The sequence below is a fragment of the Tyto alba genome, unplaced genomic scaffold (genome assembly GCF_018691265.1).
Source record: "Tyto alba isolate M040663 unplaced genomic scaffold, T.alba_DEE_v4.0 Super-Scaffold_1000006, whole genome shotgun sequence".
Taxonomy (NCBI): domain Eukaryota; kingdom Metazoa; phylum Chordata; class Aves; order Strigiformes; family Tytonidae; genus Tyto; species Tyto alba.
This window is the reverse complement of record NW_024881272.1, coordinates 34,127,991-34,155,757: the sequence shown is the minus strand read 5'-3', so window position 1 is coordinate 34,155,757 and position 27,767 is coordinate 34,127,991. Positions and strand designations below refer to the sequence as shown.

Below are 27,767 nucleotides of genomic sequence, written 5' to 3'. Positions count from 1 at the left end.
TAAAAAAAAAAAAAAAAAAAAAAAAAAGAAGAGTTTTTAAATTCCCTATGCTTTTGCTTTGAGAGGGTACCCTGTAGATTGGCGTGACCGTTCCTGCTGTCGGAGCTGGGAGGTGGGGGAAGGTGGTAGCTGTTGCTCTGGCCGGGCTCCGGCCGGGACGTGGAATTCAGCAGCTCAGTCTCTTGCCACGAGTACGCCGGTACGGGAGATACCCACAACCTGCAGGAGGGAGGGAGCTCTGGCTCGCAGCTCCCCATGGGGGACGGTGCAATCTCTGCGCGACACAACAAAAAAAGATGCGAGAGCGAAACCCCAGTCCAAGTTTCGCTCTGGATTTGGGCGGTGTTCTGAGATCTGAGTGCTAGCTGACAAACAAAATGCTTTTTTCAGAGAGCGATTGCAAGAAACCCTTTCTACCCCGGTAGAAATTCGCTGTAGGTTTAATTTAATCCCTGTGAACAGGAACATTACCCCCCCCCCTTCAGTACACAAAAGGAGTGGAGAGAATGAGTAATAAAGAGGGTTTCTTTGGGTTTTTATCTGCAGCATTTGTTAGGAGACTAGAAACAGGTTTCTCATTTTATTTAATGTTTTACATGTTGGACAGCTTATAACATATTTGTAGTTTCGTAACTAGGTAGATAGAAAACAAAAGGTAACGCCCTATTTTTTTAAAAGCTGTACAGGACAGGCAAAAAGTATTGGAGACCTTTGAATATGAAATATCAGACTCCTTAGTTGCGGTGTTTAGCTGGCTTGCTTTATCTGAACTATTTTCTACAAAAGTTTTTGTTGCAAACCACTGTTAATATCATTGGATTCCACTTTTTAGTGCACTCGCCTATAGTTTAAAGTACCAGGCTGTGAGAAGGAGGCAAGTTTTCAAACAGTGGATGGGAAGATCTCTTGGTTCGCTTCTCCTGACTCTGAGCTGATCTTACACAGGTGCTGGGCGTGGGGGCTCTTGCCGGTCCAGCACCGAGTTGTTCCTCTTCCCTCCCCCTTTGTGGTTTGGTAGAACGTGTTGCAGTTCCAGCGTTAGGGACTCCTTGGATAATAACAACTCAACAAACGCCTCGATATGCAGAAAAAACACACTTATGGAAGAGCTTTCTCTGTAACATAAACCTTCCTCCCCTTATCCAAACTGTGTATTTGCTGTCTCGGTTGCCACTCAGCTTTTTTTTTTTTTTTCCAGATGACTTCTGGGCCAGCCAGGCAGTCGTTTGGGGCCCTGCTAGCCGGACTTGGTCAGAAGCTTTCCCTTCTCCTGCTTTAGAGCATAGAGCAGTTTCCCAAATGGCATGTCACGTACGATTTTCAAGACAGCTTGTACTCGCAATTGGTCCGTCTGCTATTCTGATAGATGTAAATTTGCCTCTTTCAGTCCATTTGTGTCAAGAACTAAAACTGTGAACATATATCTTTAATATTGGTGGGTGTTAACTGAAATAAAGGTTTATTTTCATGCTCTTTTAAAAATGTCATGAAAACACACGGAGATGGAACCGCTTAGGTTAATAGCGTCTCGTGTAGGTTGTGCCCCAGGAGGTCCAGTCTGGCTGTGGGGATGGTGCCCAGGCATTTCCATCGCCAGGAACGGGCTCTGCCTTGGGAAAATGGCTCCAGAGTAGCTTATTCACGATTGATGAGCTTGCTCTTCAGTAACATTTTCTGTCCTCTTGCTTGCTACTTTTGCTGTCACGCCAAATCCAGAGGACGAGACCTTTTAAAATCTGAACAATTTGAAAAAGATGGTCAGCAGTAAAAGTTGGAGAGAAACAGAGAAGCACGTGGTGCAAATTGGCTTTTGAACGGAACGATGGCAAGGTTTGAGCATGAAAGTTCATCTTACAGATTGAATGCCACTGATGCTGGGAGGAAACAAGCCTGATTAATAAATGCAAGTGTTAGCTGTGTGGGAAAGGACATAAATTCTTCTGAAACGTTGGAAGTCAGTGTGAACCTGTGGTGTTTGCAGTTGGAGGAGTTGAGACCACTCCTAACCTGTAATGACTCTCTGCCCGTGGAGATCGGTTTGCATAGCCACGCCTCGTGTTTTAATAAACGCAGGACACATGCCTAAAGCTGACACTTCCAGCATTTGCTAACCTGCTTCTTTTCTAAAATGGTTACGAGGGGCCGTGCCACCTCCATTTCGTACTCCTGCTCTGCCTGTGCCAGGTGACAGCCTGAGCAAGCGCCGATGCCCCGACACCGGTCAGTGAGTCCCCGCTGCGCTGCTGGAAAAGCCAAGTGTGAAAATCTTTCTGTGTGTGTGTGTGTGTGTGTGTGTAACCTGGGTGGTTGTCCTACTGGTGTTTCTTTTGGAGTCAGGTTTTCTGGGAAGCCCCATGGGGGAATTTAGAGAATTGAAGAGCGAGGAGAAAAGGCACCCCGGTGTTCTGTCGTCCCGTGTGTTGAAGGTCAATATGCTGAAATAGATGAATGACAAAATAGTGCACTCTGCTGCTTTTTTTTTTTTTTTTTTCTTTTAAATACCTTTCTTTGATAATAGGTATCTAATTTGGTTGTCTGCAGCCAGCTTGAGGCACCAGTTTGTCTGTGATTCCCAGCCAGAATCCTCTTGCCAGGGTGATTTGCTGATTGGGTGTGGAGAGCACGAAAATGGAGTTCCCTTGTCTCGGATGTCTGACCCAAGCCGGAGCAGAACGTTTGCCTTTGAGTGACACCAAACCAGTCCTCACAGAGGGAAGATGTCTTGTGTACCAGCCTGGAGACCAAACCTTGGAACCAGCTGCTGGACCCAAAAAGCAAAATGCCAGAGGTGGTTTTTGGCAGAGGAAAATCTGGTGCGTTTTCCATGTAGCTGGCAGCGTGAGTGGCCGCGTTGGGAGGCGGGGAGCGCCCAGGCACCGTGCCAGGTTTGTCTGCCTTACGTGCGTTGTTTTCCCAGGTGAAATAACAGCAACGAAAAAGGGCGGTGCAGGAGGAGGCCGTAGCTCTCGCTAAGGAAGGTAGCTTTGGGTTTCCCTAGCAGCTGGGCTGTGGCTGGCTGTGTGGCTTCTCTGGGACTGGAGCTCCCCGAGCTCCGCGGTCGGGTGTTGGACAGATGAGTTGGAGCATGCTGTCACTTCGTTTTCTGGAAGAGAGAAAGCAAGTAGTGGCTTACAGGATTTGGTTTGGTTTGTTTTTTTTTTTTTTTGGGGGGGGTTGTTCTTCCCCATATTTCAGCACCGATTCCAGCTTCAGATCAGTGAGGAGTTGAGGGGTGCTCCTGCCGCTTGCGCGCAGCGGCTGGGCTCTGGGTAGTCGTGCGGCTCTTGATGCGTCTTCAGCCGTAAAACCCGTCGGGGTGAGGGGGTGAGCCGGCCCGGTGCCGGCACTCGTTTGGGGACCCTACTCACCTGTTTGGTCTTCACCCGTGAGATGTTGCTACGAAGGTCCTCGGAACACCGAGAGGTGAGGGGGCTTTATTGTACTTGCTCATTCTCCCCTGAGCGGCGCGGAGGTGAATCGGGTACGGGATCGCTGCAGCCCTTCAGTTCAGCAGTTTGAACTAGCGCCTGCCCGGTTGTGTTGGGGGTTTGTCCTCAACAAACTGCAGGATTCCTGTTGTATGGAGGGCGAGGAGAAGACTTGCTTCTGGCCTAAGGAAGCGCCTAGAGGTCGGGCTGGCTGGGATTGTGTGGCTCTTGCAGGGCAGCGGTGCGGAGCAGGAGGGAAACGCGTCGGGATGGGGTGGCCGTTGCTCCTTAAGTGCTTTTTTTTTGCGCAGCAGTTCCTTTTAACAGCGGGCCGCTGGTTACCTCGGTCAGGCTCGAAGATGCTAAAGGGGGGTGGCTGCTGTTTAAAGCTGCTTTCACGTGGAGGTGCACCTTCCCTCGGAGCACGTCCGTGTCCGAGCTGTGACCTCGAGCGTGGAGGTCCTGAGCCGGTTTGGAGGTGGCAGCGAGGACGCGAACAAACCCCAGGGTTGAAATTCACCCCAAAGCACAACTCCCAAACTAAATTTGTGGTCACTACGTAAGTAGGGCTGCACCGCGGAGCACCTTGCAGGCGGTTTTATCTGGGAGCCTGCAGATCAAAAATGCTGCCAGCTTTGACACGCCTCTTGAAGGGGGGGGGGGAGCGGCCGGCGCTTGAGTTGGCACCGTGGTGGGGCAGACGGTGCCGTGTCTTCCCGAGTACGTGCACCTCTCTCGAGGCTGTCGTGTGGTTTGCCTGGAGTGCCTGGGGATCCTTTTCCTTCAGCGGTTGTGGATGTGGTGGGCTCTTGCCCCCGTGGTTGGGCGGTATGGGTGAGTATTCTCGTTCCCCCCCCCCCGTGACCGCCGAGTTCGCTGGCGGGAAGAATGAGCTTTGCCGCAGCGGGGATTTTATGTGAAGGATCCCCTGGGCGAGGCTGTGGGCAGTGTCCTGCGGCGGGCTGGGTGCCGGGGCGCTGGGGGAACGGCTGTGGAGCGCTCCCAACCTGCAGCACACCCGAGCTGCTCCCCGGGGCCCTGCTCCCCCAGCTCCTCCCGCAGCGTTTCCCCTCGGCGCCTTGCTCTCCGCTTCGGGAAAACAGTCTCCTGGGCAGTAGCTGCCTTCTGCCTCTTTCTGTTCCTCATTTTCCGTATCCCCAAGAAGCTGTTTGCAGGAGGAAGGCCGCGTGCTGTCATGGCCCCAGCTTCACTTGCTGGAGATAGCCCGGGGGGGGTTTTTTTGGAGGGGTTTTTGGGGGGAGTTGGCAGCAAGCGGCGTGCTGGATCCCGCGGGCTGCTCAGCTGAGCTGCTCTGCCTTTACCAGGACACGTCTCCTTCCTGGGAACGCCTGCGGCTGGGGGCTAACAGCTAAATCATTGCTGAGGGTGGTGGCGTGGTGGCAATACACAGAAACACAAGACGGGAGAGGTTGGTCTTTGAGAACAGCCAGGGTGCTTGCCATCGCTTGCGGGAAGTGCAGGGAGGAGTCACCTGGAAGCTGAACACGAGGAGAGCTGGTGCCAGGGCTTGAATTTCACATTCCTAAAAAAAAAAAAAAAGAAGCTTAAAACGTAAGGTGCACACAGCTCCCTTCGTGTACTCGTGCCTGTTGCAGAGGTGTTTTTGCAGTGTGGGTGGAAGTGAAGAGCGTGGCGAGGCGGGGGGGTAATGTGGGTGAGCCCAGCCTGCCTGCCGCCCGCCTGTGTGTGCCCGGTCGTTACAGGGCTCGTCCTGCAGCACCTTTGAGTGTGGGAGCGTGGGATTGCGTGGGCCTCCAGAGGATAAACCGGCCACGTTTGGGACAAAAACCAGGAGTGGAGGGGGGAAAAAAAATCAACAGCTCACTAATGCAGCGCTTCGGGTTTGCTCCTCACTGGGAGCGGAAGGCGGAGGGGAAAGCCGTGGCCGTGGCGTGCGGGTGCCTCCCGGGGTGCTGTGGAAGGAGACACTTGGGGGGGATGTTTCCTCGCCAGGTCACGTAGCCTCGTGGAGGCATCGCCACCTTCGTGGTGGTATCACGGGGTGGGGGGGTTTCCTCACCAGCTTATGCTGCTAACCAGAAGCTTGTGTAGCTTGGACAGCAGCTGCCTGATCCCGGGCGGGAGGAGGATGCTCCAGGTAAGTTCTGAATCTGGACTACCTCATTTCTAGCAGCAAAGCTTCAGCTTTTATTTTTAAAGACTATTCTGTGTGTAGCTGCAGCGTAGCACTTGAGCTTGACCAGAGAGAACCAACAGGAAACACATTCTGGGTTTCCAACACTTTATTTATATATATATATAATACACATACAGTAAACAAAGCCATTAAATGTGTAACACAGACTTCCAAGGCTGTAATTAGAATACTTCAATAAATGATTTAAATTCTTCTCACCAGTCCATTCGCCTTCCTGCGTACACGCGCTGCCTGTTGCTTTTATTTCTGGTGAGGATTTCTCTTTCCCCGAGCCGAGCCGCGCGGGCAGGCTGGCCCTGAGCTGCCAGCCCTGTCCCTCTGGAGCCCCCGTGTCACTGGGGACAATGTGATTCCAGTCCAGTGCAAAAAAAAAAAAAAAAAAAAAAATAAACCAAACCAGGCCAGGCTCGCGTCCCCCCCGACCCGCCTACCCTGTGGAAGAGCTGCAGTTTATTTTCACCTTGTCCAAAGTAAGATTCCCTTCGTAGGAAAGTACGGGTGTCAGAATCGTTGGGAGGATGGAGAGCGGGTCGCGCGCGATTTCGGGGAGGTCTCCGGTGGGGCCCGCAGCCGGGGGGAGGTACAGGGTGGCTCTGGGGGTGACGGGGTTGGTGAGGTACTCGGGGAGGCTCTGCGTCTGCTCCGCCGTTATCCTCTTGTAGAGGTCGGGGAGCTGCTGCTGGTACCGCTCCCCGTCTGCCGGGCTGGGGGGAGCCGGGTACTCGGGCTGCTCCTGGTCCCCGCTGCCCCCCCAGAGCTTGGCCCGCGGGGCCGGGGGGTCGGGCTTCAGCAAGGCTTCCTCTACTTGGGTTATTTCAGGCTCTTCGAAGCCGGCGGGGCTGTGCAGGAACAGGCTGGAGGGCGAGCTCAGCTGGGCCTGTGGAGGGCTAATTAATTAAGTGATGGAGAGCCCGTGACCTCCTGCCCCGCCCGCTGCAAGCATCCCTCCACACAGCAGCTCAGGAATGATCTCCGCGTTCTTCTTGCGTTTAATTGGCCTGATACATAGCGTGGTTCGGGTCGGAAAGGGCCTCAAAGCCCACCCCCCAGGACACTTTTCCCCCAGCCCAGGGTGCTCCAAGCCCCGTCCAACCCAGCCTTGAGCCCTTCCAGCGTTGGACACATCCTGCAGTCCCTTGTGATGGGAGAACAAGAGCTTGTCCGCTGCGGATGGGTTGCATTGAAAGATTGGGGACTTGCACGGCTCCAATCTATTTTTTTTCTTCTGAAGGTGGTGGGATTAGTGGAAAAAAAATCAAGTATAATTTACCTTCCTGGCCAGGTAGTCCTTAGCCCACGTCGCGTTCGCTGGGTCTGGAATGGCTTTGCTCTGCCACCGCGGCACAAGGGCGGAGAGCAGCCCGTGCAATCTGCAGGTTGAATAAGTGCAATGAAAAGGTCCCCGGCAGCTCGGTGGAACCGTGACTCTGCCTTAGCCCGGGGGGGGTGGGGGACATGGGGACAGGGCAGCCCTTGGGCAGAGGCCCGGCATCTCCTGCCAGCCCCCGCCAGATGTTTGCCAGCGGTAGAACTCGCTGGGTCCAGCTGTGAGCCCCAGGCCTGGAAAATCTGGCTGGGGTAGGCGAGCGTGTGTTGCTCTAAAGGAAAACGGTTTTAATCTCAGGGTTTAGCTTCTCTCCCAGGTTAATTGCAGAGGATCGTACCCTTTTTTTTTTTTTTCCTTACTGGAAGCAGACCTTAATCTAGATTAAAATTAATAATAAGGCTATATTTTAAGCTTAGCGTATGTTCTTACTATTCATGTACTCCGAAAGCTTTATTCAGAGCAATCTTTGCCGTTCCCCACGTTGTCCTGAAAGGACAGGACCATCCCTTCTAGCAGTTGTGCGTTTTATGGGAATGCAACAGATGGATCCACTCACAGTTTTCTTGCCGGAGGGACGGAACACATGCAGGCGGAGATGACGAAGAAGCTGCAGGTAAGCACAACAGCCAACCAGTCCCCAGCACCTGAAATGCAGGACACCCATCATTCCTTTTTATTTAAAAAGTGACAAGTTTTAAATATACTAGTTCAAGCTGGACAACAGCCATGGTCTGACTAGTGTTTGCACTCCTAAAACATACCGATTTTTTTTTTTTTTTTTGGTCCAAAATCAAGAATCTCTGTGGACTGCTGAGAACCACAGCGCTTTGTACCATAAAGATGTCTACTCATGCCTCTCGAGATACGCAGTCCGCAACCCAAAACGTGCAATTGCTGACCTCTCTTCCACTACTGAGCCAAACGTTGACAGAGGATGTAAATTTGGGATGGTGCACGCAGCAGAGAGGTGTTAAGTGGGAAAGATCTTGGAAAATTCGGTGCATCTTTAATGAAACTGCCAATGACTGAGCTGTTTCTCCGTGAAACACCTTGGCTTTACTGCGCTTGTACTCTCTGCTTAAACTGTAACTGCTGCAAATCCAGATTTTATACCAGGAGAGCTTTTAATTTGTCTGGATTGCTTTAATTTCCTCTCCTGCTCACCACCCTGGATTTCTCCTTCAGTCCGTGGGAGAAACCTGTCTCCAGAGGAGCCCTGCTCCCGTGCCGCAGAGACGATTTTCCCAACGGACTCAACTCGGGAGTTTAAATCTTTGGCACGTTGCTGGGGAGGAAGTGCAGCAAAACAAACGTTCTGGCAACACTCAAGCACAAATTTTATCATCTCCCTTCTCGGGGTTCAGCAGTTATTTGCCTTGATGGGGGCTCACAGCAAATTTGATTGAAACGATCTGTCTCGCAGGACCGAAACCCCCATCACTGCCCATCTCTGTGGGCAGGAGGCTTTGGGAGAAAGCTTTTGCTTTTGCACCCCCCCCGAGGTGGCGGAGGAGCCGGGGCCGCGCACACGATGCCGAGGAGAAGGCGCTGAGGTCACGGGTCCTCAGAGAGCCACCGACCCACGTGGAGCTCACGGGACTTTCCGCGTGGATAGCTGGGCCGGAGCTTGGAGCACACAGACATCTGGGCCAGCGCCTCGAAGGGACTCGTCCCCTCTTTTCCCCCTTTGCAATAAACCATCCTGGTGGCCTTCAGCTACCGTTAAACGATACAGCTTTGGCATCAAACTGGGAGTTATGAAGACGAAAGAGATGCTACGTTTGAAAACCAGCCAAAACCAGAGCTCTTGGGTGGTTGAGTAGTGGGAAAATCACTCCCAGCCTGTGGAAAAGAAGGGGCCAAGGGCTAGGAGCTCTCCCAGCCCCCTGCCCTGGCAGGCTCGTACCTTCCAAGCAGAAGAGCTCGGTGTTGCCCCAGGGCCCCTCTCCGGCGGCCGTCGATGCCGTCATCCACAGGGCATAGTGCTCGCCGGGCTGCAGGGCCAGGATGTGCAGCGAGCGCTGGGCACTCGCGTTGGGAATGGCTGGGGGGGGGGAAACAGGGAGAAGCAAATCAAGCACCCAGCGTGCCTTTTTACTGAGTTTAACGCCGACGAACTGGGTTTCCGTGGCCTCGGCGCATGGAGAGGTATCTGTTACTTTAATTAATTTCCTTTTCTATGCTACTGAATCCTTGGGAGGGCTGGAAAAGATCTTTTTTGGAAGGTTGTAGGTGTGACCTGTGCCATTATGTAGACTGGACACCCAGGACTTCACATCCTGTCCTCTGCTGTTGCTTGGTGAGTTAATGTCTCCATCTAAAATGAGGTTTGTCTGGTGGGACTGTGAAATGTCCATTAAAAACTGTCGTGCAGCTTCCGAATGAAGTTAAGAAAAAAAAAAAAAAATTGATTGGGTGGAAGCGTGGGAGTGAGGCAGAGTGGGAGAGGGCTTGGGTGGGAGAAGCACAGGGGGGTGGGGATGCAGGGGGTGCTGCCTGCCGAGCGCATCTCGCGTCGAGTGTGGATTTGTTGGGTAAGACTTTGAGAAAGTCTGTTCTTTTACCCTGCCGCTAATTACAAGGGCTCGTGTTGGTTATGATTTAAGAAAATAATAATAAAAAAATAAAAAAAAAAAAAAAAAAAAAAAAAAAAAGGCAGGGTGGATATCTGCTAGTTCTGCGCTGAAGAGCGGTGCAGCTCAAGGCGGGGAGCCCCGAGGACGGGGGGTCCTGCTGATGGGCGGCTGTAGCGGAGGGAACGGGCTGAACCTCGCTGCACCCAGCTCCCCGAAAGCACCTCCCGTCCCTCCCTCTGCCCCCCAGGCACGTGCACGGCGCCCTGGCCCTCGGCAGATCCCTACCATAGACAGCCGGGGCTACCTGCCTGTCCTTCCTCTGCAGGTACACGCGGTACCCGGTGATGCAGCCCCTTTGGTGCTGGGCGGGGATCGCTTCCCATGAAACCAGGATGCCGTTTGCCCACGGTGTTGCATACATCTGGGGCCCAGCTGATGGTGCTGCAAAACATACGACTGACTTTCAAAGCTGGCCTTAAGCTAGCTTAAAATACACCTGGAAGAGCATTAACGTGATTTACCTTTTGCTCTCGAGTACCCCCTAACTGATGCCACTTCTCCGGCTCTGTCCCGATAGAGTGCAGACACGCCGATCTGATAGCACACGTTATCTTTTATGTGCTCTAAATAAAGAAATTAAAAAGCAGATGGTTACCAGTTAAAGTATTCACAGTCACAGCTAAAGCATTTACAGCAGCTGCTTCAATCTGAGATGAATCTTCTGGTTATTAATGCGTCTTTCACAAAGCAGGGGGGGGGAATCTTCCCTGGGATCTCCTGTTGAGCTTGGCAGGAGCTCACCGTGCACGACGCAAGTGGTGGTTGCGCTCCTGAAGGGCAAAGTTCTTTGTTTCCTCGTGAAGCAGCAGCGGCCGGCAGACCCCAACCCTCCCAAGGAAAGCTTGGGCCGCATTTTGTGCTCCAGGTAAAGGGCGGAGGTGAGCGGGCATTACCCGGGTTTTTGCCCTAAGATCTGCGGCCCAGGGTTTGGCCGTGCGGGAGGTCACTTAGAGGGGCACGAGAATCTCACTCCCTTTTTCTTCCCCGTGGTTTCCTGTGAGCATCCTGCTCCGGAACGGGACGAACTCGGGTTTGCTCTTTTCCGAAGCGGAACACGGAGCCACGGCGTGAATACGCTGCTTTTTCCAGCTCATTTGAGAGTGGGGGGATGTAAACGCCTTGGGGGCACAGCACCAGGACAGGGGATGGGAAAGACTCAGGAGGATAATACTCGCCGTCACCCCATTGTAACTTCATAGCTGTCCCGTGTGCGGAACTGTGTAGTGTGTGTGTTGTATTGGTCGGGATTAATAATTTAACGATTAGTAGAAAGGAACTAGTCTTTTCTTAAGCCTTTGGTCTGTTGTACCTCTAGCTGGCTTGTTTCATTTTGGAGGGCTTGTTTTTGTTCTGAGATATTTTACTTATCAGATATAAAGCTCAGCTGACTGACGGCCGAGCCCAGTGCAGCTGCGGATTATTCCGCCCCCCCCCCCCCCCCCGCCCCATACAGAAAGATTTAAATGCCCTAATTTCTCACGCTGAATTAGTACAAATTAGAATTTGCCTTGCTGCTTAAAAAGCTTTCCAAGTAAAGGGGCAGCTGCGGCGTGCCCTGCCCCGGGGTGGTTACCTGCGAGCAGCGTGGACAGGCTGGACGCCGGCAGCTTCACCCAGGCGGGACGGGGCTGGGGGCGCGGACCCCGCTGGGGCTCTGCCCACTCCACCACGTAACCGCTGACCGACCCGCTGGATGCGACGGGCGCCCGCCAGCTCACGAAGATGCTGCTGTTTCCCATGGCTACGGCAGAGACGCTCCGGGGAGGGGGAAGATCTTGCAGGGGGGAGAGAAGGCGCCGTCAGCGCGAGCCTGCCCTGACCTCGCGCGGACTCGGCAAGTTCGACGTGCGGTTCTTGGGGCGCTGCGTGAAGCGCAAGGAATGAGGTTGAAAGAGGGGCGATGTCGAGGCTGACAGAAGCAGAGCCGTGCTCTCGTCTTGCCTCGTGGCGCTTGAACACGGGCAGGGCTGCTTCTTTCTCCCATCCCCAAACCCAAACCCTGAGAAAACGCGGCCGCAGCGCGTGCTAACACCCTGCTCCCGTGACAGAGCCACAAACACATCGTCCCCACAAGACCAAAGCTCCTGCTTTCACAGCCAGGGCCAGGTTACTTTTTCCTGCAGGAAAAGATGTTGGGAAAGTCATTTAATTTTTTTTTTTTTTTTAATCCAGCGTAAACCCAGCATCTTTTCTGAATGTTTTTTCTTACAATTGAACTGACCCCACAAAGCAGTTCTTGCCCTACGGCCTCCAAATAATCAGATCTCAGTGATATTTCTGCACCAAGCTTCTATCTACTTAACAAAGGGCTCGTGTAATCGGCGCAGCCTGGGAGCGGAGGAGCTGTGCATCCATCCCGGGAGGAGGAGAGCATCCCGCTGGCATTCGCGGCGTCATTGGGAAAAGGCGAAATCCTTGGCAGTGGCTTTGTCACCGTTTGAAAGACATTACGCCAGGAGGACAAGTGCAAATAGAGAACGGCCTCTTTGAACAAAACCCCCCCCGAGATGGTGAGGCTCAGCCGTGCTCGGTACGGGCACGGGGAGTTTGGGGCTGGGTGGGTTCAGGGAGCACTCGGTGACTTTGCTGTGCGCGTACAACGGAGTGCAATTTCACAGGTGATAAAGCCTGTCACCTTCCCTTCGGTCCTGCCATCTCTCTCATGCAAGAAAACACCCTCTTTCTTTTTTTTTTTTTTTTTGTTTTTTTTTTTTTGTTTCTTTTTTTAGGCACGGTTACTTTTCTGCCTTATCAGATGCCTGGCTGGCTGCCGGCGCGGCTTACCCCTGTGTTGGCAGGAGGGGGTCGAGGTGAACTTACGGCGCTATTAATTAACGCAGGGCAACTTAACGCGTCGTGAAGCCTGACGCTGAAGGCTGGACCTGCAGATCCCCTCCCATTCCTTGAGGAATGAGCTGGTGGGTCCTGGGTGTTTCTCTCCCAACGCAGAGCCCTGGTGAGGTGTTCCCAGCGGTCCCGACCCGGCACAAGCCCTTACCCTGGGTGCCCACGCCGGTCACGACGGCTGCGGGGGGGGACCTGCCCCTTGAGTTCTCGGCGGTGACCGTTATCTTGTAGCCCACCCTCGGCATGACCCTGGCGAGGTTGGTTTGGGTGGTAACGTGGGATTCTCCTGCTGGGGGGCTCCGCGGGCCCCGGGCTTCAAAAGTCACCGTGTACCGCAGGATTCTGCCCCTCGCCTCCGACCCGCTCAAAGCCTGCGGGGAAAGCACCTTTATTACTCTCTTTTTTTTTTTTTTTTTTTTTCTTCTGATGATGATGATGAGCAAAACCTGCAGGAAGGGGACGGGACCGAGCCGCAGGCTGCCCGGGAGGGTTTCCGATGTGGTTGGCTGTTTGCAACCCAAATATTTCACCGGCTTTTTCAATGAACCCTCCGCCGCAAAGGAGGTTTTCGCGAGCCCGCCCACGCGGGGTGGAGGGGTGGGGGTTTGTGAGCAGCCCCCCGGCACTGGGGGCTGGCCTCAAAGCATCCCCCCAGCCCAGCAGCTCGAGCTGCCCCGCTGAAGTGAGGAACTGCCACCCAAAGGTAATTTCTCCTCTTCCTTTTCCGTTCTAACAGCAAGGAGGTTTGTGACAGCGGTACTCGCTGGGCGCCGGCACGTACCGCCTAACCTTCTTATTAGCCAATTAACCAATTATCAGGTTTTATTTTCTCCTCTTCCAAAAGCTGGCGGAAGCAAGCAGTGCTACAGAGATTGCTCCCTCACTTGCAGAGCCTGCTTTCTTCCGTAGTAGTTGGGGGGGGGCGGTGTTTGTAGTGTTTTGTTTTGCTTGGGGTTTTTTTGTTGTTGATTTTTGGGTGGTCTTTTTAAATTGACTTAAGATCTGTTGGCCTGAAGTATAGCTAGTGCGCCTCAAAGGTCGCACAGTTTCCCTGTCAGTACCAGCCTAAGAATACACGTTAGCCTTTTTATTGCTAAAAATACCACGTTTTGTTCCAAAGAAAGCTAGTGTCCTCGCTGCAAAACTTCCCTTTTCCTCCGTGATTTTGCACAGCTGTGTAAAACCTATGCCACGTAACAGCTTATTCTGATTTTTCCCTTTGATTTTGCTGCTGCCCAGCCCTGTGACTGGTACTCTCCTTTCCCAAGCCTTATCCCAGCTCCCTCACTGCTCTGCTCTTGGCAACCCACAGCATCCAGCTACCTGAAAATGGGTTAATTCCCAGAGGGTAGGGCCAAGAGAGGTAGGGCCATTTACCTGAGAGTCTCTCTTAAGGTTACATATATTTCTTTTTATTTTTTACTTATTTTTTCTGCTTAATTCTGGCTTAGTGAAGCCCTTTTGCTGTGAGCTGCTCATTTTCCGAGCAGCGCTATAGCCAGGCAGAGCGCAGCACAGAGCCTCCTCCTTCCTTGAGTCTGAATTCAAACCTTGCCTTTCACAAGGGGAAAAAAAGAGTATTAACTGCACAGCTGGATTTGTAAAAACGAGCAATTTTTGATTTTAGGGAAATCCAGAATTTTAGTTAAAGCCACGATAAAGAATTATTTAAATTCAACTACTTAGAATACACATTTCTGAAAAGTCAGGCTGTGCTGTCCCCTGTAACACCTCTCACTGGTTTTTCCACGCCGGGTGTCTGCAGTTGTACTACCAGTTTCACAGTTTCCTGCAGTTTCTACAAAGTGAGTTCATTTTACTTGGCTGGGTTTTCTCGTTTGAAAAAAAAAAAAAAAAAGGGGAAAAAAAACCACTTTCAAAAATAGGAAAATGTTTGCAGTGTAACAATCGCATTGGACAAACTGAAATCACTCTGAAAGCCTGCTGCAATTAAACTGGTGAACCTTTCTTTGGTATTTGTGTGAAAATATGAAAGCATATAATGGCAGCACATTGCACCGAGTCCGAGTCTTGCTTTGTAGCTGCTGTGACAGCTATAAAAGCAATGTAGTGCGCCCATTTTATGAATGATGCTGCAGGAAGTCTGCTTCGATACAGAAAGTGTCACCCGCTCGCTAGTGCAAGTTAAAGGTCTTAGAGTTAAATGTCTTAAAGCCACGATGGTTGGAGTCACATAATTATATGGGAAATTCTGCCTTCACTTACAGCATAGTGCTTGTTGGTGCGAGGAAAAGATGTAGAGTGAATTGGAAGGTTAACTAGAGATTGCAAACTGGGAGTCAAGGATGGTTTATGCTTAAAAAAAATAATCTTACTGGCTTTGAAATAAAAGCACATGGCAAAACGCTCCGTAATCCAATAATTCCTCTAGGACTTGGCTTTAAATGCTGGCTCGGTGATACTGGAGAAAGTCAGCACCCGGCCCTGGGAACAGGGCCTGGTTTCCCTGGGGATGTTGGTATAGCAGACCTGGTGTAGGTATTTCCCCTGAGCTGGATGGCAGTGCGTAGTAACGTGGAATTTTAAGCTGGGTTTTAATCTGGATTCTTTTTGTGATTTCCCTTGCCGGGGCCTCAGCTCACGGGAGGCTCTGCTCAGCAGACCCAACCAACCGCCTTTTTTCGGCCCCGAGTTTGCCCGGTTTCAGATTTGCAGCTTCGTTATTAGCAAACCCTTTTTTGCACGTGGTTTGCCCCATCACCTGCTTCACGCCTACGGAGAAAACCAATTTCTTCCTGCTGCTGCTGCTGTACGACCGACAGTCCGTCCACACAGCAGTGACACCCACGGGACCCTTTGGTTGCCCAAACTACCCCCAGCTCTTCAATTTTTTTAGAATTTGATCACCTTAAAGGGCTGTTACAATAAACTGCCTCTTCTGCCTCCCCCGTTCTTCACTGCTCTGTTCTTCAGGTAAGCCAAGCAGAGCAGAAACACCTCCGGAGGAAGCTCCCATCCAAAAGCAGACACACAAGGTGCGCATTGCAACCCCAGCAACGAGGCAGAAAACGAGGAGAGGGTTATGTTAACTAGAAAACAAATGAGGAGGTCTGCAAGGTTGCCATCTGTCCCTTTGGGTGTGCCACTGGGGACACGGGCGGCCCTGGGGCAAGGGGGAGGGAAGGTGTATCCTCGAAAGGTGGTGGCTGAGCTGGGATTCCTCCCCTTCTCTCCCTGGTGCGGTGTGCCAGGAGCGCGTGCCACTTCCAGCACGACAGAAAGTTGGGGGGAACTGTAAGAGGGGGATTTTGGCTAGAAAAGAGCTGCCGAAGCCCCCCCCCCCCCCCCCGCCCCGGGGCAGGAAGCGTCGGGTGGCGGATCTGGTCCGTGTCCCTGGACGCTGGCAAAATCCCTGTGCTCCCCCGGGGCGCTGGCCCTTCCTGCGACACCTAAACCAGAGTTGCCCCTCTAACCTCGCTGATTCTTATTGCCCCTGCTGAGGTTTCGCTTGGTTTACCTTCCAAAAAAGAGAGATGTTCTGCTGTTGAGGGTCCACGTCCTGCTGTCGGTACCAGACATCCAGGAGCCCGGTCGGCACTGGCGTGGAAGGAAAAGGGTGAGCGGCATTAACGGCTGTGTTTCGAAGCAAACAGGCAAGACGTTGAACGGGCAAAGGAGGTAAAAATCCCGAGACGATGAAAATTTCAGATTTAAAATGTCCCTGAAACGATGCAGCATGTAACAGGCCGTATTTGCTGCTGGAGTTCAGCCGCGCGGATGATGGTGCCCATGAAGAGAACAAGCCATAAACCCAAGAGAGGGTTTTGCTTTGCTGGTGCCTTTATCCTGCCCTCAGTAACAAGGGGTGGCTCCCGAGGAAGCCTACGCATCAAAGTGACAGTATTAGCTCTCACCTTTGCATAAAAGTTGAAGGTAGTTGGGGTTGGCTACATCAATCCTAAAACAACGGACAGCCTCAGGCGACAGGGTCTGGAGGATCTGTAGGATTTTGCTGCCTGGCTCTAGGCAATAAATGCCTTTAACAGGCAGCTGGGTAGGACCTCATCAGAGGGAGCTTAAACCCGCCGTTCTTTCCACGACTCTCCTTACAGTCACAAAGTGACTGGAAACCCTGGATGTTTGGAACAAACCTTCCAAAATAACACTAAAGCAAACTTCTGGCTGCAGAAACTGGTGAACAATATGCTCCAACGGTTCAGAATCAGCCACACGTGGAGAAAGCCAAGGTGACAAAAGGTAACAAAGCTTGGTTCCTCGAGGTCCCTGACCAAAATAAAACCATCAAATTCAAATAATAATTGCTGCTAATAACCTAAGCAGCAGGCAGCTGTTGCACAACCCCAGCTAGAATGGGGCTGCCTGCTATTTCCTATATTCAAAGACAGAAAAAATCCTCAGTGCCAGCAATGTTAAGAGCTATTTGTCAAGTATTAACTGCAGATAGTGACTGGAATAGAAATGAGAAGCAGGACTGGCAGAAGGAATAAAACCAGAGCACACTCATCGTGAGCGAGGGAGGAAGGGGCAAGCTCAAAGCAGGAAAAAACAAAATTTAGGATTGCATCCTTTGGACTCCAGCCCGGATTTTAAAGTTCATTTCATGTGAATCGCATGAATTAGCTGGGAAAAAAACCAAACGTATGTTCACTTATGAACAGTGTTTGCATAAAGTGAGTTTTGTGGCAGGTCAGGCTTAGGGGAAACAGGAAAGAAACCTCATCTTTCAGAAGTAAACTCCTGAATTTGCAGACGGCCAAACGGATGTGTGGAACTTCAGCTCCTCCGAAGAGGGGCAAGCATGACGTACCCAGCGCTTGTCATCTGCAACCTCCCCTTGCTGTCACCTAGTCTGAGAAGAGAAAACGCTCCTCGATTAGCTGAAAGGATTCTCATTTTATAGCACCGGCTGGGTAGAGGGGTGATGACCACAAATGCCGTAGCAAGCCAGGGTACATCAAGAAGGTTGAGAAAACTGCTGAGAGGAAGATGAGAGAGAGAAGGAAAAGTTCACGCCTTTTGCATCAGTCAAGGCGTCTTACAGAAACTGATGCTGTCAATAGTGGTAAATAGCATGAGTAATAACGGCACTAGCCTGGAGAGCTTGTATAATTCATAAAAACGAGCAATGAAAGCCGAGTAGTAGATGAAAGGAGGGGGATGCCAGAGCAGCCGACACATCTTTGTTGAAACAAAGTTCTGAGAAGCTTTCTTCTTTTAGAAGAACTGGACGTTTCGGAGCATGAGAGTTTGTGCAGCTCAGGGTGAGGACAGGCGGGCAGGAACGTGAGCGTGGGGCCAGCCCGAGGCAGCCAGCATCAGAGTTGGCAGAAACCAGTAGAATTGCCCTCAGGTTGGTGCTGTGTGTCCTCCCCGGAGTCTGTCCTGCCGTCCCCTGGGCCAGAAACGCTCTTTGCTCATCTAATTCCTGGTGGGATCTCTCCCCAGCGCCTGGCCAGGTTCTGCTCTGCTGAAGCTCAGAAGGTCTCCAGTGACTCCGCGGCGCGCGGAGGGGTCACCCGGGGGAGGCTCCAAGTGAAATATCTTCTCTACTCGGGCAGAGATGACTTGATAAAATTAAACTGTTCTGCTAAAAGCTGCCAGCATCAGCAGAACTGAGAGTCCAGGCAGTTTCTCGGCCAATTCATTCAACTCCTCAGCAAACGGTCGAGCAAGCTCAAGATCCCAGAGCGTGTGGGTTATTAGCACTGGGGGGGGGACACACAGCAGCCATCCCGGCTTCAGTTACGGGCTTGTTGCAGGAAGTCAGGAAAACACTTAGCTATGAACCAATACGAAATATTTTTCTTTCCCCAGCTAAGCTGCACAAACTGCCTTTTCCAGATGTGTCGCGGTGCAGCACTGGGAAAACTCCCCCAACCTTCCATAACCTCAATAAGCGTAGCCTCCAGACCGTCCCAGTGAACTCTTGAAACTCCTGTTTTGCAAGAAACTCGAACCACCTCATTTTTTTGGTTCATTAGAAAAGCAACTCTCCTGCAGAAGTTGCTTTTCCCCGTTGGCTCGGGACCTACAGAGGCTCTGCAAACCAAGCAGCAAAAACCCAGCAGCGTTTTGACTTCTCATGAGCTAAAGTTTCCCCTTGTCTGCAAGCGTCGGCCAAGGGCAGGAGATGCCATCCTGCGTTACCTGCTTCTGGTGTCCGGGTTTGGTACGTGCGCCAGTCACTCCACAGTCCTCGCTCGGGGTGGATTTTACAGCTGACCTGAAACTCGTAGGCTGTGTGAGGCTCCAGACCATAAAGACAGCATTTTGCACTGTTTAAGCTTTCAACCTTTAATGGAGATAAAGGACGTGTCATGTTAAAGTCATAAGGAAATAAGGGTTGAAGGCAGTGACAGGCCGAATTATTAATGGCCAGAGGAAGCCCAGCCAGTCAAAAGATGTCTTTAAAAAAAACTACGGGGAAAACCTTGATCTGAGGCACCTTTGATAACTCAGAGAATGATGCAATGAATCATCAGGCTTGCAGTTCTTCACCTGAAAAATCCCTCATTTAATTATGTGAAGATAACAGATACTCCGTTCACCTGTTTTACTCAACCTCAAACAATAAATTTCTTTCACCACTTAAAAGACTCCCAGTCGACATGAGGGAAGGCGCAAACCTTTGGAGATTGTAAGGCTGTAGCCGTGAGCTGCAATGAGCAGATAGGAGCATATTCCAGTGAAGTGGTGGGTCAAACATGAGCTCTGATTCTTCAGTGCATCATAGAGACACCTGACATGAAGGGAACTATTCCCACACACAGTTTTGTGCAGGATCAGCGTTTTACCTTCATTCAGTTTTAGACCAACGATAGTTTTTGACCCGTAGGCAATAGTTTCTCTTAAATATGATGTTAGAGAGCAGAGAGAGGCAAATTTGGACAAACAGATTCTAGTAAGAAATAATGAAAAAAATAATTAAAGCAACCTCCAAGGGTCATGACTTCCTTTATTCAGAAGAGGCTTACCGTGCTCCAGGTGTGCCTGGTAAGTGGACGGTATCTCAGCCTGCAGTGCCGCGCTTGTGCTTTGTCGTGCCGTAAAAAGGTGCAGTTGGTCACAGAAGAATTTTCAAATTCCACTAAAAAGTTGGGAGGATGTGGTTTCACTAGCAGCAAAAAAACAAAAAAACAAAACAAAAAAAAAACAGTAAGAAGCAAACAGCGCTCAGATACGCATCGCAGCTCGGAACTGGGGTAAATAGAATTGCTGGTTTAGAGTGGACGGATGCTTTTTTTTGTGAGAGGTTTAAATGAGCAAGTGCTCAGACTGTTTTCACCTCTTTTTAAAGGGCTGGGACTAACTGAACGGCGGCGAGCGGTGCGTTTACCTATGTCTATTAACATGAAGACGAGCGGCTGTGAAAAAGCACTTCCTAGCTCATTGGAGGCGGCAACCACAACGGTGTAAGTCGAGTCAAAACTCAACTTGCTCAGAGCCAGCGAGCCAAACTTCTTATTCAGGCTTTCTTCTGGAACGCAGAAGACATCCGTCCCATTCGATAGCCTGGGACAGAAGGAAAATGCTTGGTGAGTGCTCTGCCGTGCGCCGTGAAGGGCAGCCCCTGGGTGCGGCGGGGCAGGAGCGGCTGCGGGTCGGCTTTGGGGGGGACCACTGCCACCGGAGCCAGGCAGGGCATCCACCCCTTGGAACGTCCACCTAAACACCATAAATGCTCCTCTAGCTACATCGGTGGTAAAGCTGTTACGCTGCTCTGGGGGTTTAATTGCTGACAGGGGAAATACTTCTGGATTTCCAGTGAGCTGCAAGTGTGTGAGTAGGTTCCTGTTAATAGTATAATGGTTACCTAATGTTTCTCTTTGAATGAGCAGAGGCGTTGGGACAGAATTGGGGGGGGGGGGGGGGGGGGGGGGGGGATGATGGATTTTGGAGTGTGTTTTGGGGTTTTTTTTACATAAGTTAGTGATTAAAAATGCAATTTATCCGCAGCCTAACCGTCAGATGGCGGGATTTCAAACACAGCTTTTAATTCTCAATCTGTCACTCAACCCATTGCCTTGAGTTACTCATTTAGCTTCTCCATGTGTTTTCTTCCACCTGACTCAGAGATGTTTAGATCATGTTGCTTCAGGCTGACCTTTTGTATTTTGTAATACATTTAATAACTTACTAGCAAGCACTGCTATACCTCTATCTTACAACACTTGCAGGACTCATTACCCACACTTCCCTACCCTTCTGCAAATTACCTGAACATTCTCCTTCTGCTTAAAGAGCAACGACAAGTTGCTCCAATCTACTAAGAAAGTTAATGCTACTGAAGCAGGTGAAGAAGAATGAGCCTCGCAGGGCAAGGAGATGGTCAACATGCAGCACCTCAGAAACAAATGGGGACTAGTTCAACCTACCCAGTGGTTTGGAAAGAGCAGAATTAATTCATTCTAACCAGATGTTTGCTTGAATAGAGGATTTTAATAAGGTTCCTCCTATGCACAGCGATTCCTGAAATCCCAAGGTGTCCTAGCATGCCTCGACAGGATCTAGGGAACCTTCGCTCCTTCCCCAAGTTTGCTGTAGAAGGCTTCACAATTTTTTTCAGCAAAGGCTCAGCCAAACCAGAGTGAGCAAAAAAAAATCCAGGTTGGGTTGAAAACAGGAAGGAAAAATAACGCATTTCCAAGCAAAGTCCCTCTCCATCTCCCGAGACAGAGTGAGCAGCTCAGGTCAGGGGATTTCTGGTGCAGGCACCGCTAGCCACGGAACCGCCAAACAGAGGAGACCCACCCTGGGAAAGCAGCAGATTTGAGGAGCTGTTTTCGGGCCCCATCCCCTTTCCAAAAGGGAGCCGTGTCTCAGCACCCCCCTTTACCTGCTCACCCCAGAAGCGGAGTGGCCCGCACCGATGTGAACAGCAAAGGGGCTTTGGCTGCTTCAGGGTGGCTTCGTGATGATGGCAGCCTTGGACTGACTTATCCATAAACCGACCCTTTTGTGTGCTTTGGTAAGGGTAAATCACCAATAAATGGTGGAAAAATAATTAAAAAAAAAACCCCAAACCAACCAAACAACAGCTCTGAGATACGATTATAGGTATTAAAGAGCCTGCGTTACTTACTGTATTGCATATGTAGTGTTGATGTACGTGAGCCTTCCTTTGTCCCAGGTGCAGGTGGGATGGCCCTCTGTCCCATACTGGATACACGACACATTTCTTGGCTCATCTGGAGGATCTTAAACAGACATTCTTATCAGTCTCTTCCTTAAAGATGTTGATAGGAGATATTTTGAGAAATGCTGATTTTAGCTTTTTTGATTGTTCGGGGGTTTAAAAATAATTCGTAGACAAAACATCAGGCTGATATTTTTTATATGTGAGAACAGCTCAGTCTATGATCTCTGCAGCCTCTTGAGAGCTCTGACACTTGAGCAAAACCCCAGTGACTTTACAAGGGCGCCACATGAATACAAGTGCGTAACAGCTCTCCAGACTGGGCACCACAAGCTTTGCTTGAAACAATCAACCATTATTCTTATTTTAAAACAAACAAACAAACAAAAAACCAGCACTCGTACTGCAGAGGACTGCTGCAGCAGCATCAGCTCATCAGGCTAGAAGAAAAACTGCAATTTCCTTGGAATTTTTCTTGCAAGTCCCCTGTGTCCTGGAGAGACTGGTGGGTGCCAGGGGTAGAACAGGAGAGTGTGGTATTTGCTCTGAGCAGGCAGTTTTCTTTAGCATCTCTCCCTTTATGGATAACAGAGTTGCACAGTTCCAGCCAGGAAGATTTTAAATACAAAGAGCCACTAAAAAACAACACCTTTTCTGGAAAAGGCTAGTTTCTAACACACGTCTCAGAGGTACCACTGGAAACATTTAAGAACAAGGAATAATTAAATTCTCCTTACTTCCAGATTCGATATCGATTCCACAAATGAGTTTTTTCTTGTAGTCACAAACTATTTTGCAGGTAAACATGTGCTTGCCGAATGTATGGACGAGGAATTTGGTGCTTGCTGAACTGCCGTAATTGCTAATTAGTTCAGAGCTGTTAAAGAAAATGGCTATCCTGCACTGCTCGGTGTACGGCGGGGGTTCAGCTGGCACGAGAGGGTGATGCTGGTCCCAGGCTGGACGTGAGAAGCGGTGTCAGCAGTCATGGTCCCTTTGTCACATATTTCTGCGGCGCCGCGGGGGGGCCCGCTAGCAGGCACGCTGCCTTTACTGCAGGCTTCTGCAACAGAATGGGAAAAACAAGCTTTTAACACCGACACACCGCTTACCTCGGGCGACGCGCTGGAGGAAGAGGGTCTCCCCAGATTTCTATTGCCAGAATTCCTGCCCCTGCGCCGTAAACTCATGGGGTACCGCTGCGCCCAGTCCTCACCGATCGGAGAGACCGGGATCAGAAACAGAGGGCTAGCCACCAGCCATCGTGCCGAAACAAACAAATGAAAAAAAAAAAAAAAAGCAGCACAATCCAGGCTAAATCTATCAGAACTCTGTTTAAGGAAATACCTGTGTTTCGGTGAAGCGGTGGCAGGCGTGTTTCGACTGGAGAGAGGAGCAAGGTTTTCTCTGCCTTGCAGAGACCTCCCCTGGCATGTTAATTGTATTTTTTTTTTTTTTGGTGAGCGGGAGGACAAGTTCCCTGCACTCAGAGCTGGCAGAGCCCCGGACCCTTGCGCTGGGGGGAAACCAGCCGGGCAGAAAATAAGGGTACAGCCGTTTCTCCCTCCTTGTGAGTTCTGACAGACCCCGTGGAAGCTAACCGTCGGGCTGCTCTCTCATGTAACCAACAGCCCTCCCTTGAATCAACCCGAATAACCTCCTGGCATCACTTATTAACAACAATTTGCTGTACGCTACAAGAGAAACGGATCCGTGGCGCCAGTGCGACACAAATCTGTGCCCACGCCGCCAGTGCCTGAGCATAAATAATTCTATATTTGCCTCTCCTGCTGAGCGCCGAGGCCGTGCCCCTGCCAACAGCCCAGGCTGAGGGACATTTCCATGGAGAACGGGAGGACACCCAGCAGGAGCAGCGGGTCGGGGAGTTCTCACAGAAATTACAGGAGGAACCTAATCAGGCATCCAATTTTGCTCTCTTCAGTAAGAAAGATGTTTTGCTAGCATACCACGCGGAAGCTGAAAGAAAAACCCCTAATCAGCCCGAGCGCTTCTTTTAAGTGATAATTGCTATGTAGGGGGGGGAAAAAAAAAAAATATCTCACCTGCCGTGAAGCACACCAACAACCAAATTGCTGCAGGCACAATCCATGCAAATAGCATTTTGCTCCCTACAGAGAAGCGAACACCTTTTATGAGTTCCTACAAAGTGGGAAAATAATTTACAGGTATTTGTATTTTACTACTTTGCAGCTTCAGAAAATCCAAAATGCTTATTTCGTGAGACCTTTCTAACTAACATTCTCTGTTAACATTGCTGAGTTGTGGCTCTCAAGATCCTAACTGGAGCAGCAGCTGATTTTCAGATGGCTGTCCCTAGAGACAGGCGCAAGAGCTGGGGAACGGCAGAGTTATGGGTACCTTAAAACTCTGTGCTTTAAAACCAGGCAACTCTGTGCTTTAGAAAAAGGAATATTTGCTCCCTTCCCTCCTAAAGCCCAGAACCCAGCTCCTTTCTGGGAAGGACAAGAACGAGCCATCCGTACCCCTCATGGTACCCCAGGACATGGTTTGCAAGCCCCGCTCCAGCACAGCCCAACACTCGCCCGAAATCCCACCCCGATTTGGGTGGAGCAGCCCCGTTTCTGCACCCCACGAGGACCCTCCTCTGCTCGGACTCTGTACGGATAACCCCAAATCCAAACGAGCTGATCTCATCCCCCATGACTAACACGGTCTCGAGATTCCCGGGCCTGAGTATTACACGTGAGATTTTGGATGAGACCTTGGGAACTAGCAATTTTACAGTTTCTTTCGATGGCTCTCCAAGAGGAAAACCCTCCCACACACCTTATTTCTGCCTCTTTAACTCTACCCTGACGGACAAAGCTGCAGCCACAAGCAGTAAGCACACTAATAATGACACAATCCAACAGAACAGCTTTCGAAATGTTTTAAACTCCACTGGATTGCTCAAAAATTCTGTCCGAATGCAAACTTATGACGTGTCTAGACTTACTGGATTGAACCCAGACTCCATTACTGGAAGTTATGAATACAAGCGTTTTGCACAAATTATTCAGTGTCAGCCTGAACTGAACTCAGTATTTTCCCCTACATTTTACAACCGGCATTAACAACATTTCCTTTTTTACCTTTTCCCTGCAGAACTGCAGGAGCAGTGAGAAAATATTGGACACTTCAGAAGTAAATATGCCGGCAAGCACTTTCTATAACTCCCCACCTCTCATCAGAGATGCAGCTATTTTCTTGGTACCATAGCGGAAACAAACTCCTGTAAAGTGAAACTTTAAATCCTGACTGCTTTTCATGCCAGCTTGGCTGGAGGGGCACTTCCATGGGGCTGCATGACACAATATAGTCTTTGCAACATGTATCTTAATACAAAAGCAACAAAAAAAAAGTTATTTCAGGTTGTTTTTACAAAACAAGATGAGATCCATTCCATGTTTTTTTAAGCCAGGTGAATATGAAATATGTAAGATTTGCCAAAATGCATTATGAACACCTTGCTTTATTTAAATCCAGATGTTCTTCGGGCTGAAATGTTAAGCCTTGCTGCAGTGCCTCAGTTTTACACAAAGACACTTCATGTGGTGCCTTCCGTAGGTGATTAGTAACTGCAAGGATGAGCAATCACATCACCAAGGTTCTTCAAGTAAATGCTCTGCCTTCCAATAAACTGAAATTTCCCAGTGACTGTGTAAACATCCTTCAGACAGCTTGCTCTCTGACAGCAAAACTGTACCCAAATACTTGAGTCAACAGACAAAAATAGTCTTGCTTCAGATAATTTTAATCAGTGGTTTACTTAGGTAAGTGCTAGACAATTTATGCAGCATCGTATGAGTGCAGCAGAGCATATAAACTGTGATCGGAGTAAAATATGAGAAAAGAATGAGAAGTAACCTTCAGCTTAAACTGAAGATGTATGAAAAAAAAAAGCTTTTAAGAAGAAAAAATTGCCAGATTCAGCATTGATAAGGGAAAATGGTATTGCTGTGCATGGGTTAAAGAAAATATAAAGGATATTGTCCTGGTAAGTACAAGGTAGAAGAAGTATAGAAGGTGCTCACAGGGTACGAGAGGATACCTGTTTGTGCATATTTATCTCTATGAAATCTCAGCTGAAAACGCAAAGGCTGCAGACCGTGCATTTTGTTTACCTATGGATTCCCCATAATTGATGTTCTTAAACAAAATCCCGGCTAAAGTTCTTAAACAAAATCGCTTGTAAAGCACAGAAGCTCTCTTGTTCGCTTTGAGCCAACTTTTTATGCCCTTGCCCTCGCTTCCTCCCTACAAAACCTCCACGCAAAGCAAGAGTTTCTTCTAAGGGTCTTACACCGAAACCGCAGGAACAACCGACCGACCGCCGGCGGGAAGAGGAACATTTGTCACCGTTGCATTTCGCCCAGAAAAAACAAAACCAAACCCACACACTATTTGTGCCCAAACTGCGCTGTTGCTTACATATCACCGTGATAGCACTAAGCGCATTTTTAGGGGAAACTCCCTGGCGGGGGGCTGCTCGGGGTGCCCCGGCTGCCGTAGGGCCAGCGGGGATGGTGGCACCCCGCTCGCGGGCTGGGTGACCCCAGCCTGGGTGTCATCGCCTCAGCGACCCCTCGCCAGAGCTGCCGGGTGTCTGATGAGACCTCACGGTAGGTAGAAGGGAAGGGAGGGCGTTATCTCTGGAGGATGGCCCTTCAGTGGTGCGGGGCTCCGACCCTGGGAGCACCCCGGGACAGGCAGCAGCACCCTGGGACAGGCAGGGAGCACCCCGAAGCATGCAGCACCCCAAGACAGATGAGCAGCACCCCAGGGCAGGCAGCACCCCAGGACAGGCAGGAGCACCCTGGGACAAGCAGGGAGCACCCCAGGACAGCAGCACCCTGGGACAGGCAGGGAGCACCCCAGGGCAGGCAACACCCCAAGGCAAGCAGGGAGCACCCCAGGGCAGGCAGCACCCCAGGGCAGCAGCACCTCAGGACAGGCAGGGAGCACCCAGAGGCATGCAGCACCCCAAGACAGATGAGCAGCACCCCAGGGCAGGCAGCACCCCAGGACAGGCAGGAACACCCTGGGACAGGCAGGGAGCACCCCAGGGCAGGCAGCACCCCAGGACAGCAGCACCCTGGGACAGGGAGGGAGCACCCCAGGATAGCAGCACCCCAAGACAGATAAGCAGCTTCCCCGGGACAGGCAGGAGCATCTTGGGACAGGCAGGGAGCACCCCAGGGCAAGCAGCACCCCAAGGCATGCAGCACCCCAGGACAGCAGCATCCCAGGACAGGCAGGGAGCACCCCGAGGCATGCAGCACCCCAAGACAGGCAGCACCCCAGGACAGCAGCACCCCAGGACAGGCAGCACCCCAGGACAGGCAGGCAGCACCCTGGGACAAGCAGGGAGCACCCCAGGACAGCAGCACCCTGGGACAGGGAGGGAGCACCCCAGGATAGCAGCACCCCAAGACAGATAAGCAGCTTCCCCGGGACAGGCAGGAGCACCTTGGGACAGGCAGGGAGCACCCCAGGGCAAGCAGCACCCCAAGGCATGCAGCACCCCAAGACAGGCAGCACCCCAGGGCGGGCAGCACCCCAGGACAGGCAGGGAGCACCCCGAGGCATGCAGCACCCCAAGACAGGCAGCACCCCAGGACAGCAGCACCCCAGGACAGGCAGCACCCCAGGACAGGCAGGCAGCACCCCAGGACAGGCAGCACCCCAGGACAGGCAGGGAGCACCCCGAGGCATGCAGCACCCCAAGACAGGCAGCACCCCAGGACAGGCAGGGAGCACCCCGAGGCATGCAGCACCCCAGGACAACAGCACCCCAGGACAGGCAGGGAGCACCCCGAGGCATGCAGCACCCCAGGACAACAGCACCCCGGGGCGCCCACCCGCCTTTCCCCGCACCCTCCTCACTTGCTCCCCACGACGCCAGCGCCCCGGGACTCGCTCCTCAGGCCCGAAAAGCCGCGGGGGGGGGGCGGGAAATGATGCCTGTCCCCAGCTGCTCCCCCCCCTCGTCCCCCCCCCCCCCCCCCCCCCCCCGCCCTGCCCATCCCCAGCCAGAGGCAGGGACCAGCCCGGGCGGTGCCCCCCCCCCCCCTCCCCGCTCCCCGAGCCGGGGTTACTCACCCTGGAGCCCCGCAGCCCCCCCGCAGCCCGGGACCCCCTGGTGAGGGCACTGAGGGCGGGGGCATGGAGAGGGGGGGCTTTTCCGTACCCCCGCAGTTTTTCATCCGGC

At 51.4% G+C, this 27,767-nt stretch overlaps 1 protein-coding gene across 1 annotated transcript; it reads right to left on the bottom strand.

The window, feature by feature from the left end:
• Positions 1–2: 2 nt before the first annotated feature.
• On the bottom strand, positions 3–27,767 carry IL12RB2 (interleukin 12 receptor subunit beta 2). Its single transcript, XM_042808430.1, is given in 18 exon segments — positions 3–5,942; positions 6,068–6,484; positions 6,878–6,977; positions 7,491–7,578; positions 8,841–8,978; positions 9,796–9,951; positions 10,032–10,133; positions 11,144–11,344; positions 12,569–12,788; positions 15,896–15,975; positions 18,547–18,691; positions 19,374–19,513; positions 19,736–19,911; positions 21,482–21,596; positions 22,273–22,455; positions 22,458–22,598; positions 23,599–23,664; positions 27,659–27,767. Coding segments are annotated over 17 exon segments (2,463 nt in total). The 5' UTR covers positions 23,657–23,664; positions 27,659–27,767; the 3' UTR covers positions 3–5,939.